General features: G+C 37.9%; 1 protein-coding gene across 1 annotated transcript; it reads right to left on the bottom strand.

Annotated features, from left to right (window-relative positions):
• Positions 1-244: 244 nt before the first annotated feature.
• On the bottom strand, positions 245-12859 carry LOC144957500 (arylsulfatase B-like). The gene is made up of 8 exons (XM_078888826.1): positions 12624-12859; positions 11455-11611; positions 10753-10865; positions 9899-10012; positions 8858-8980; positions 8076-8202; positions 6857-7010; positions 245-3378 (listed from the first exon to the last, which is right to left on the bottom strand). The coding sequence occupies exons 1-8, from the start codon at positions 12747-12749 to the stop codon at positions 2319-2321; spliced, it is 1974 nt and encodes a 657-aa protein (XP_078744952.1). The 5' UTR covers positions 12750-12859; the 3' UTR covers positions 245-2318.
• Between the last annotated feature and the right edge of the window lie 70 nt (positions 12860-12929).

Genomic DNA, 12929 nt, shown 5'->3' with positions numbered 1-12929 from the left:
ATACTAATACATAACAAAGAGATGATTTACAAGGAAAAAATTATCATCTCCCAAAACAATAACTATGCATTTGACTGTTTCCCTCCCAGCCAGGACTCCGACCAGGGCCAGGAAAACAACTAAGTAATCTCATTCCAAGACAAAGACAGAAAGCATGTTGGAAAACAGATATAACGGGATAGAAGACACAGTATGTACCTCCCTGCCCGCTATGGGAGGTCAGGATCCCCACCCAGGATATAAGGGGAATAGAAGACACAGTATGTACCTCCCTGCCCGCTATGGGAGGTCAGGATCCCCACCCAGGATATAAGGGGAATAGAAGACACAGTATGTACCTCCGTGCCCACTATGGGAGGTCAGGATCCCCACCCAGTCCTTTGTACATCATAAAATTTAAAGAAAATGAGCAGTGTGTTGTAGAGCTCGTTGTGCTAAAGAAATTATGTATCGCAAGAACTTTACTGTTATGATGTGTGAATGATAAAACATCTATTTTGTGTTAGTTGGGTGTGAAGTTTTGGATAAAATCTTGAAAATGGCTGGTAAGGAGAGAGTTAATGGAAATCATTCAGAAAAAAAAGCCACGAATTACACACAATGCATATCTTTTGTGTTCCGCTAATTATGTACATGAGACGAAGATGTTTTCCTATTGATTAGGTGAGTTTGGTAAGTATTTGATCATCAGTTCTGTCATTCCATAGATTTATAAGACAATCAATCTGTCATTCCATAGATTTATAAGACAATCAATCTGTCATTCCATAGATTTATAAGACAATCAATCTGTCATTCCATAGATTTATAAGACAATCAATCTGTCATTCCATAGATTTATAAGACAATCAATCTGTCATTCCATAGATTTATAAGACAATCAATCTGTCATTCCATAGATTTATAAGACAATCAATCTGTCATTCCATAGATTTATAAGACAATCAAAAATCATCCATAATCATCATTTCTTATAAGTCATTAATTCAGGCCTTTGGTATTATCATTATTATTATCATTGTTTTCTTTTACAGCACATGGACAAAACGAGAACTTTTATATTTCCTGGGACTATATATTTACGGCTATGTGAGCTTTTGAAATGACACCCGCTTTCGGATCTGAAGATCCTGGGTTCGAGCCTCGCTCGACGCATAATTGAGTCCTTGGAAAAGGCTCTTTACTCACATTCTCTCACCGTACTCAGGTGTAAAATGAGTACCTGGCCGTTAACAGCATTGTCTCTGTCGGAAAAAAAATGTAATATCGCCTGGCAGGCGTCATGTCTCAGTCTATATGTTACATGTGTTGCTGATGGTTAGGGACCCCTCTGGTGCGTCTTTATAGTCTGGAAAATATGGTAAATACAAAATTCCCAACTTGCATGCCTGATGTTGATATCAGTGAACTATCTGCATTGCAATAAGAGCTAAGAAAAAAAAATAATTTAAAAACATAGCTTTTATATAGGGTAATATCCACTATACATGTTCAAAGAGCTATGTAAGGGGTCCCTGGCCAACAGCAACATTTAACATGTAGGACGGGACATGACGCCTGTTAGGCGATATTACAATTTTTTTTCGGATAGAGACGCCTCTGTTTACGGCCAGGTTCTCATTTTACACCTGAGTACAGTGAGAGAATGTGAGTAAAGAGCCTTCTCCAAGGACTCAACTATGCGTCGAGCAAGACTCGAACCCAGGACCTTCCAATCCGAAAGCAAGTGTCATACCACTAGACCACATAAGATGCAAACCACCTCGTACTAGATTGCCCAGAGACAAAACTGGAAGGGGGATTTGAAACCATCAACAAATGTGATGATGACTTCTGAACCTGGGTTGATACCTTGAACATAGAAGTGTAGCCGAACGATACTTCTACTACTACTACTACTACTACTACTACTACTACTACTACTACTACTACTACTTCTACTACTACTACTACTACTACTACTACTACTACTACTACTGCTGCTGCTGCTGCTGCTGCTGCTGCTGCTGCTGCTACTGCTACTACTACTACTACTACTACTACTACTACTACTACTACTACTACTACTAGACCACATAGCCGCACAGCTCAGATTTAAAAAAAAAGTTGGCATAAAAAGATCTCTGCTCTATAGATAGTATGCGCTTGGCAAAGAAGCTCATAACATTGCCATCCGGAAGTATAACGGACCAACAAACAAAACTGTGTGTATCCATGAACGTTTATAGTTAGGTTAATACAGTTCAGTGAGCATTACTCATAAACGTGGATGACAAAAGACAATAACAAAGACCTGAGTGACGTCATCTTCAAACTATCTATAGCCATGGCTGCCAGACCCCTCCATGGAGTTGGGGATTTCCCTTGGGGTCAACGGGTTTGTTGCCAGGCGGAATCATGGTGGATCTGTAATAGTCCAGTCTGGCCTCAAGTTTGGCCAGCACACCGGGCAATAAGTGGGCCAAATTATTGAATTCACAGGGGTCGGAGGTCAAATGGAAGAGACAGGCTTTTTTCTCTGGGTGACAATTGGTGGTTGCGGGTTTCGGACCACATTTTACCAACAAGTCTTTGTTCACGTTCCTGTTGGTTATCTCCCCTGTCAAGATTGATTTCGAGCTCGGATCTAAATATGAGCTCTTTTCGGAATAAAATAGTAAATCTGATGACCTTTTAAGCCTCTTATTATTATTATTATTATTATTATTATTATTATTATTATTATTATTATTATTATTATTATTATTATTATTATTATTATTATGTTTAAAATAAATATTGTAAGCTTCATTGATTTCTGATACCAATTGTCTCAATTCTCCATCTGTCATCCGTCCAGTCAAAGATGACGTTTTATTCATGTATATTTGCTGGTCATGAAAAGACTTCATGTAATTCTTGTACATTCCTTCAAAGTCCAAATTTGTGTCTGGTTGCGTGTCATGCAATTCCAAGTTGTCCGTGCCAGTAGGAGGAGGGTACCAGCCATCAAATCTCCCATGTTTGAGTTGACCTTTGACCAGCTTGAAATCACCGACAATAAGTCCCTCCATTTTGTCGATTGGATCAATATTAAGTAAAACTTCTCTCCGAGGAGAGCTCGAATTTGTTGAGATAGAACCCCACTGATTGACTCCGTCTAGTTGTTCTGGCTTAGGTTCTGATGTTTCAGCTTTCGTCACTTGAGATTCTTGATTGAAATTTTGAGATGACGTTGTGGTCGTAGTTGTTGTGGAGTCAACAGCAGACAAGATAGTGGGTAGCCAATCAGCGGCGTGCATCATGTTATGGTTAATATATTTGGATTTTTTCATCAAGGGACTGTGAACGAACCCGACACCTCTCACGCCACCTTGCCACAACGTTGCCTTGCAACCTCTGAAATAGAAATAAGATTTTAAAAACATTGTTTTTTTTTTTACAAAGGGTTTAATGGCACTTGCAACACATTTTTGTTTTTGGTTTTTAAGGATTTTATGGCGCTTTTAACACATTAAGGTCATATCAGCACCAGTAAAAAGGAAGAAAGTGGGATAGTAAAAAGTTCTAGAATTACAATTAAAGCAGCCAAGAGAAAGTAAAACAAAGGGGAACTGGGAACAAATAGGGATCAGATGTAGATTCCAAGAGCATACCACCAATGTACTTAGTTTGAGATCACCTATAAGTCTTATCCGGACACAAGAACAGAATCCAACAAAGAGGAATACACTCAAATGCTTACATTATACATTAAAAATAACAAATATAATAATACATAACAGAGAGATGATTTACAAGGAAAAAAATATCATCTCCCAAAATAATAACCATGCATTTGGCTGTTTCCCTCCCAGCTAGGATTCCAGCCAGGGCCAGGAAATAAAAACAAGTAATCTCATTCCAAGACAAACACAGAAAGCATGTTGGAAAACAGATATAAGGGGATAGAAGACACAGTATGTACCCACTATGGGAGGTCAGGCTCCCCACCCAGTTGCAACACATTAAGGTCATATCAGCGCTAGTAAAAAGGAAGAAAATGGGATAGTAAAAAGTTCAAGAAAAGGTAAGACAATGGGAAATTGGTTCAAATAGGAAACAGATTATGTAGATTCCAAGAGCACACCATCAAAGAACTTAGTTTGAGATCACCTAAAGTCTCATCCAGACACAATCACAGGTCCCCACTAAGAGGAATACACTTAAATGTTTATAAATCATATACAATATGTAATGAAAACATAATACAGTGCATAACAGAGAGATGTTTTGCAAGGAAAAAAATATCATATCTCCCAAAACAATAACTATGCATTTGACTGTTTCCCTCTCAGTAAGGCCAACATGCCGAGGCCAGGACAAAACTACAAAACTAAGTAATCTCATTCCAAGACAATGACAGGAAACAATTGGAAATGGGTATGGGGAGATAGAAGACACAGTATGTACCTCCCTGCCCGCTATGGGAGGTCAGGATCCCCACCCAGTGTTATTTAGTTCATCGAGCTTCGAGCCACACCATTTACATTACTGATACGGAGCCATAACCTGTCACCAACTCACATCGCACAAATATTGATTCTATAAGGAATGAGATTAGTGGAAGAGTAGCGTCCCTTGATTGGACATCACCTTACAAAGAGAACGTCAACATGGTTTTGCGCATGCGTCTCTCTCGTCCTCGCTTTTGGTGAAGTGTCTCCGGAAGCGAGGACTAGAGACGCATGCGCACAACCAACATGACGTTCTCTCTCTAAAAACTTTTCCGCCGGTGAGGTTCAAACAAGGGATGTTACTCTTCCGCTAATCTCATTCCCTATTTTCAGTACAGAAGCTGCCACAGAATGGATTGGAATGGACTAGAAACAAAATGGTTACACGTTCATTCCTTTCAACGATAATGATTCATCTTCACACATTTCCCTTGCGAAACCGTGGTCAATTTCTGTGATATTTAGTACTATCAAAAAGAAAAGAGAAAAAAATAATTTTGCAATATGAATTTGAAGAAACAGAAGAGAATTGAATATATGAATGAAGAAATAAAACAGGATTCCTTCCAGTCAATGGGAAAATTTACCTGATGGATTATATTCAATAGGGAATGAGATTAGCGGAAGAGTAGCGTCCCTTGATTGGACGTTACTGGTGGAGAAGTTATTTGTAAACAAACCAACTACAAGCCAAGCCCTCCAAATACAAAATTTATTATTCATGTTTCTGTACAAAAAAGCATTACGTTGATTATGATATGCATTTTTTTAAACAGAAATATGAATAATAATTTTGTTATTTGGAGCGCTTGGCTTGTAGTTGGTTTGTGACAAATAACTTCTCCACCAGTGACGTCCAATCAAGGGACGCTACTCTTCCGCTAATCTCATTCCCAATACTGCTTGACTTTTGTCACAACTGAAGCTGTGGGGCTGTGTGGTCTTGTGCTATGGCACTCACTTTCAGATCTGAAGATCCTGGGTTTGAGCCCTGCTCTGAGTGGCGCATAGAGGAGTCCTTGAAAATGGCTCTTTACTCACATTCTCTCACTATATTCAGGTGTAAAATGAGTACCTGGTACCTGGTTGTTAACAGTGTTATCTCTGTCAGAAAAAAACAACAACATTGTAATATCACCTAACAGGCATCATGGCTCGTCCTGCTTGTTAAGTGTTACTATTGGCTTGAGACCCTTTGTAAAGCGCCTTAAGCATTGTTAGTGGATATTGTAATATATAAAAGTTTAAGTTTAATAGCTTATCCATCGGCAATTGGATTCAGTAGTCTGATGTCACGCCACCCGGCAACGGCAGCCATCTTGCTTCTAAACAAAGAAAATCATTACTTTTTATTCTTAATGCTGGCTAGAACTTTTCATAATATGCCTTGTGATCAAAATGTGTAAAAGTCAAAACATGATCAAATTTATGGGTTTTTTCACCTCTGGATACGCTTTTATGCTCGGAGAAATGTTTCATACGGCGTCCACCATTGTTCCGATAGTTTAGAGCCAGTGTTACTAAGTTACCATGCGTCATTAGGAAGGAAGTGACGTTAGGACTGTTGAAGAGTATTATCACCACAAGCTTACCTCAAAGGCCAGTTACAGGCAGCATTTCGATCATAGCCACTGGTGGGACTCAGTGGGACCACCGTAACAGCTTATCCATCGGCCATTATCACCACAAGCTTACCTCAAAGGCCAGTTACAGGCAGCATTTCGATCATAGCCATTGGTGGGGCCACCGTTAGCATCTTCCTCCTCCATTTCATTAAAACGGTCAAAGACCTTCTTCATTTGGCTCACCACTGGCACCAATCCCATCAACACACTGAGTTGTTGTTTTATTCCATTAAAGTCCAGTTCACTGCTACCAACGCTACTACTACCAGCACCGTAACTGCTCCCCTCCCTTTTCTTTCCTTTACCTTTCCCCTTCACACCTCTTACAATTCCTTTCCCAACACATTCCTTCTCGCTAGCCCAGTCTTTCATTTCACCACCTCCTTTCCCTTTCTTATCGTCCGCTCGGCTACTCTCGATTGTTTCTTTCTCCATTACCGTCTCGGAACCAAAAATGGCGTTCATTGTTTGTAAACAAAGGGACCGAGATGGCAGGCGATAAATAGGCGTTTAACTATTGTTTAAAATTGCACAAGTTTTACGAATATAGACACTATCCAGATGAATGAATTCACAACATATAAATTGAACACAAATCCGTTTGAAAATATAGAATAATAATAATATAGAATTTAAATCAAATTGAAGTTGGTGGGCTCAAGTGATCAACGCTAAAGCAACGCTAAAAGTGATCACGTGACACAGCGCTTCCTCCAAGTGGCTCCTATCAGCATTAAAGTAGACGGAATAACTTACCTCAAAGGCCAGTTACAGGCAGCATTTCGATCATAGCCATTGGTGGGGCCACCGTTGTCTGTACTAAAAATGATGATGGTGTTGTCTGCCATGCCCCTGTCTCGTAACGACTGATACAGCTGTCCTACGGAATCATCTAAGGCAGATACCACGCCTGGGTGATGGGGTTTGTCGTTCAGAGAAATAACATGAACAAATAAATGTAAACTCAAATAAAAAATGAATGGAAGAATGAATGAATGAATGAATCAATAAACAAATAGAAAGGTAAATACAAAGGAATCCTGATAACATCAACATCGTTTGTGTTTTGTGTTTTTAAGGATTTTACGATGCTTGCAACACATTAGCTCATTCAACCCTAACACCGACTATATCCGTAGTTTACCCGGGTTACTTTTACCCAATGCCTATTTATTACAATTTTCCTGAGACAAATTATAGGCGTAGTATCAAAACTAATGTTCTTAATGTTTACATGTTAATGGTAGTTGAATAAACTATCTTTGTACATGCTCATTTTAAATACATTTTTTTTCCAATTTTAAAAAGTAGCAAAAATCTCTAGGATTGAGTGAGTTAAGGTCATATCACCGCCAGTAACAAGAAAAAGGAATTGGATAGTAAAAACATTCTAGATGTACACTTAATTAAAAGGACTTGAGGAAAAAAGTAAGTAATAGTGAATTGATTCAAATAGAGAACAGATGTAGATTCCAAGAGTAAACTGTCAGTGTACTAAGTTTGAGATCATCTAAAAGTCTCACCCAGACACCAGAACTAAGAGGAATACACTCAAATGTTTACAAATCATATGTGAAAAAAATAATAATACACAACATATAGATGATTTACAAGGAAAAAAAATATCATTCCCCAAAACTATAATTATACATTTCTCACAAAACTGTGTTATATTTCTAACCAAAATTTCTCTATAAAATGTGTCATATTTCTAACCAAAATTTCTCTCTAAACTGTCTTATATTTCTAACCAAAATTTCTCATAGAACTGTTTTATATTTCTAACCAAAATTTCTCTCTAAACTGTCTTATATTTCTAACCAAAATTTCTCTCTAAACTGTCTTATATTTCTAACCAAAATTTCTCTCTAAACTGTCTTATATTTCTAACCAAAATTTCTCTCTAAACTGTCTTATATTTCTAACCAAAATTTCTCTCTAAACTGTCTTATATTTCTAACCAAAAATTTCTCACCTGCAAACAATCTCCTCTTGTAGTTTTTAATTTGTGGGAAACGGTCAATGTATTTCTGGGGAACTTGGATGGGGTCGGTGGCATCCCCGGAATGGGCTGCTTGGTGGGCCATGTACAGGAACAGGGGCTGTGAGAGAAGAAATCAATGAGGAAGGTGAGAAATAGATGGTGGGCCATGTACAGGAACAGGGGCTGTGAGAGAAGAAATCAATGAGGAAGGTGAGAAATAGATGGTGGGCCATGTACAGGAACAGGGGCTGTGAGAGAAGTCAATGAGGAAGGTGAGAAATAGATGTACATAGCCTTGTACAACTCTAAAAGGAAATATAAATTACACAATTGGTTTGAAATTCTATCCCTAGTCGAGGCAGGCTAAATTTTTGGGATGATATTTTTCTTGCATTTTTATTTCTTGCTTTGTCTGGTATTGTTTCAAACACACTTTTTCAGATGTGTTATTGGTAGCAATCTAAATTTATATAATTTGTGAAAAGACCTTGAATACTAAATGCTGTTATCAATATTTACAACATAAAAAACCCCCAAAAAAATAACAAAAAAAAAAAAAATTTAAACGAACAAAAAAAATTAACAAAAATAAACAAAAAACAAACGAACAAAAACCTAAAAAAACCCCACAAAAACAAAACAAAACAAAATTTCTCATGTAAATTTCTTTCAACTGGGTATTGATCTCTCCCTGATGAGAAAACAGAAAAGACCCGACTAGCCCATAAGACATGCCAGATGAAGACTGTAAACGATGGAGATAGCCAACTTACCGTGGATTTGTTGTGTGATCTGATGATGGTGTCTGCCTGCGAAGAGAAGATCTCCGTGGAGTAAACCTCGCTCTGGTTCCACAAGGGTTTGCCATTGAAATGGAAGTCGTAGCCTGAAAATCCCTGGATGGACACGAGAAATAATGGGAAATATTATTGAAGGAGTACGACAAGTGGGGAGGGGGAGGAGGGATAGTGTTAGTGAATTGAAAGAGCATAAAAAGAGGGCAGGGGGGGGGGGGAACAGGAGTTAATTTTTAAAATTTTTTTAATGAGCTTTTAAATAGCGCCATATCGACTAAACGTGCTCAAAGCGCTTTCACAAAGGGTCCCTGTCCAACAGCAACATTTAACATTTAGGACAAGGCATGATGCCTTTAAGGCGATATTATAGTTTTTTCAGATAGAGACAATGCTGTTAAAGGCCTGGTACTCATTTTACACCTGAGTACGGTGAGAGAATGTGAGTAAAGAGTCTTTTCCAAGGACTCAATTATGCGTCGAGCGAGGCTCGAACCCAGGACCATCCGATCCGAAAGCGAGTGTCATACTACTAGACCAGATAGCCGCATGGGAAATATTGAAAGGGCACGACAAGGAGGAGGAGGAGGGATAGTATTAGTGAATTGGAGGGGTGGAATGCAAAGTATTCTATAATTAGGCAATGACCATTAGAGGGCGTCACACATTCAATGACATGGAAAACATGTAGATTTGTGCGGCTATGTGGTCTAGGGGTGTGACACTCGCTTTCGGATAGGAAGGTCCTGGGTTCGAGCATCGCGCTCGGCGCATTGTTGAGTCCTTGGAAAAGGCTTTTTACTCACATTCTCTCACTGTATTCAGGTGTAAAATGAGTACCTGGCCGTTAACAGCGTTGTCTTTGTTCAAAAAATTGTAATATCGCCTAACAGGCATCATGTCCTGTCCTACATGTTAAATGTTGCTGTTGACCAGGGACCCCTTGTAAAGTGGCTTTAGCACATTTAGTGGATATTGCCTATATAAAGCTCAATTTTTTTTTTTTAGCTCAAAACTTACTCCATCTAGACTGGTGTGGTCAAAGTAATCTTCTTTCCCCAAATAGTATCCCAGGTGAGAATCAAATCCCCTCCTGGTGGGCAGGTAGTCTTCTTTGAAGAATCCAAGATGCCACTGGAAAGAAGTTGGTGTAACTTTAAAGAAATTGCAAAAGTTGCTGCTTTTGACGATGACGATGATGATGATGATGATGATGATGATGATGATGATGATGATGATGATAATAATAATAATATTAATATTAATATAATAATAATAATAATAATAATAATAATAATAATAATAATAATAATAATAATAATAATAATAATAATAATAATAATAATAATAATAATAATAATAATAATAATAATAATAATAATGCGATACAGTATTCGCTGGAATCTATCACACACTCAGGAGAAGCCAACAAGCCAGCTATAATCCAAGCGTGTCGAAATCTGATTAGATAAAATTCATTCACCCAGATCCTGCGTGCTGTATTGAAGAGTTTACTGGAATTCAGCACGCTAGAATCCAGCATGTAGTATACATTCAAACACAAGCGTCTTAACTCACTCAATCCTACAGATTTTTGCTACTTTTCGAAATTGGCAAAAATGTTTTAAAAATGAGTATATACATAGATAGTTTTATTCAACTATCATTATCATGTAAAAACTAAAAACATTAACTTTGATACTACGCCTATAATTTGTCTCAGAAAATTGTAATAAATAGGCATGGGGTAAAAGTAACCCGGGTAGACTACGGATATAGTCAGTGTTAGGGTTGAATGAGTTAAAGGTTATGTGTGTATATTATGTGTTATATAAGTTTTTCATAAGATATGGAAGGGTCCTTCCAAAACCTACCTTTCCTACAGCATGCGTACTGTAACCCCTGGCCTTGAGATGCTGGGCCAGTGTCTTGTCTGTCAACGGGAGGCCATAGGGTTGACTGCCCACGATGACGTAATGCTGCATACCTGAAATGAAAGAGAAAAGGTGTTCTTAAATGTGAATATTGATGAAGTGTAATATCTACTTAATATGCTCAAACAGTTTAAAATGGGCCTTAAGCCAAAAGCTACACTTACTATGTAAGACAAGAGATGATACTTGTAAGGTGATAAATACAACATTTTTCCCCCTTATTTTGAGAGTGAAAATTACAGAAGAAGAAGAAGAAGAAGAAGAAGAAGAAGAAGAAGAAGAAGAAGAAGAAGAAGAAGAAGAAGAAGAAGAAGAAGAAGAAGAAGAAGAAGAAGAAGAAGAAGAAGAAGAAGAAGAAGAAGAAGAAGAAGAGAAGAAGAAAAGAAGAGAGAAGAAGAAGAGAGAAGAAGAAGAAGAAGAAGAAGAAGAAGAAAGAAGAAGGAGAAGAAGAAGAAGAAGAAGAAGAAGAAGAAGAAGAAGAAGAAGAAGAAGAAGAAGAAGGAGGAGAAGAAGAAGGAGAAGAGGGGAAGAAGTAGTAGGAGGAGGAGGTGGATGAGGACAAGAGGATACAAATTATACTAGAGGCCAACATTATTGTAGATTCCTAGTGACAGCAAACAATGAAGAGTAGATAACTCTTACCAGTATGTATGGGATATTTGCCAGTAAGAATGGCAGATCGTGTGGGTGTACAGAGTGGCTGGACATAATAGTTGTCAAGGATAACCCCTTCTCTAGCCAGCTTGTCAATGTTGGGGGTGCGTATATCCGATCCATGGAAACCGACGTCGTCCCAGCCCTGCGACATGAAAGCCATAATATAGATTACTATTTATTCATTAGTTGTGGCTCGAGTTTTACTGCCAGGATGCCCTTCCTGAGCAAACACTCCCCATTTATCCGGGCTTGTGAAATGGTTCATACATGTAAAGAGACGAGAGAGGAAGTACATGGGAAGGAAATTATTGGACTTACAAATAGCGGGAAAGAGGAAAAAGGGACGTCTAAAGACTAGATGGTGGGATAAAGTAAAGGATGATATAAAAGAACTGGGCCTGGAGGAAGATGGTGCGCTGATGCATGGAGATGTGGCATTCATTATGGCAACCCTGCAAAATGCGGGGAAAGCTGAAAAAAGAAGAATAGAGCACTATTTATACCCATTTATTTTGGAGGGAAAATTCTGATTCTTTTGAACACATGTATGTCTCTTTGCTGTATCGAGTGACGTTGGAAAGAGTTGCTCCCCTTTGTTATTTGTCAATTGATTTTAGTTACAGCTTAATTAGTTATTATTCATTAAGTCCAATGTTTAAAATATTATTTGTGTTTCAAATATCAGAGTGGCATGCTCTGGAGAAGGATCCACTCTTTGTTCCTTACTTTCCATGATTGAGTTATGTATACTGTTTTTCCTACTTAACTTACAATGTTGTTGCGATATATTTGTATTGTATATACTCTAACTTATACTTAGTAATAAACTGTTCTCTCACATAATCACTTCACACAGCTGAGTAGAGTGATTCCACAATATTACTCTGGTGTGCCGTCAAAAACACAAAAATTATTATTACTATTATTATCACTATAATATAACAATTTAAGGGTCCGATAGACCAATAAACACCCTGTGGCCTGTGGCTACATCAAATAAAAGTGCTGTGGAACTAAGGAAGTCTAGCCATAATTTAGATTTAGACTTTTCCATGTTTCTATTGTTATTATTATTATCTTTTTATTTTTATTTTATTGGTTGGCTAAAGAGCTACCGTCTCTCTCTAGAAGCATGAAAAGAATCAAGTGTTTACCAAATCGTCAGCCAAGATGAACACAATGTTAGGCCGTGGCTGTGTGAGTGACGAACGTTTACCACAGACGAAGACAATGCCGTGTCCAAAACAACAAAACAATAGAAGGAACTTAACAGTATTCATTGTGTAAATTCAAGTAGCGAGCCGAAAGATTTCACAAAACATACGATTATATTTTAAACTTTAAACTGTAAAAAAAAAAATTTACTGACAAACAAAACATAAAATCACATGATTTTTTCATGTCACATGACACTAGAGAAGAAATCGTACTCCTTCGTTTTCTCCTCCTTTCGGTTCTTT

The sequence above is a fragment of the Berghia stephanieae genome, chromosome 12, assembly GCF_034508935.2.
Source record: "Berghia stephanieae isolate SIO BIC M18660-M18661 chromosome 12, UCSD_Bste_1.3, whole genome shotgun sequence".
NCBI lineage: Eukaryota > Metazoa > Mollusca > Gastropoda > Nudibranchia > Aeolidiidae > Berghia > Berghia stephanieae.
This window is presented reverse-complemented; position numbering and strand designations above follow the sequence as displayed.

Bases quoted from the DNA above. Each gene is read 5' to 3' on its own strand.
- LOC144957500 (XM_078888826.1), bottom strand. From the start codon at position 12,749: ATGAATACTGTTAAGTTCCTTCTATTGTTTTGTTGTTTTGGACACGGC. The intron at 8,981-9,898 runs GTAAGTTTTGAG...GTGTCCATCCAG, and splicing joins ACCACACCAGTCTAGATGGA to GGATTTTCAGGCTACGACTT. The intron at 3,379-6,856 runs GTAAGTTATTCC...TTTCTATTTCAG, and splicing joins GCCTGTAACTGGCCTTTGAG to AGGTTGCAAGGCAACGTTGT.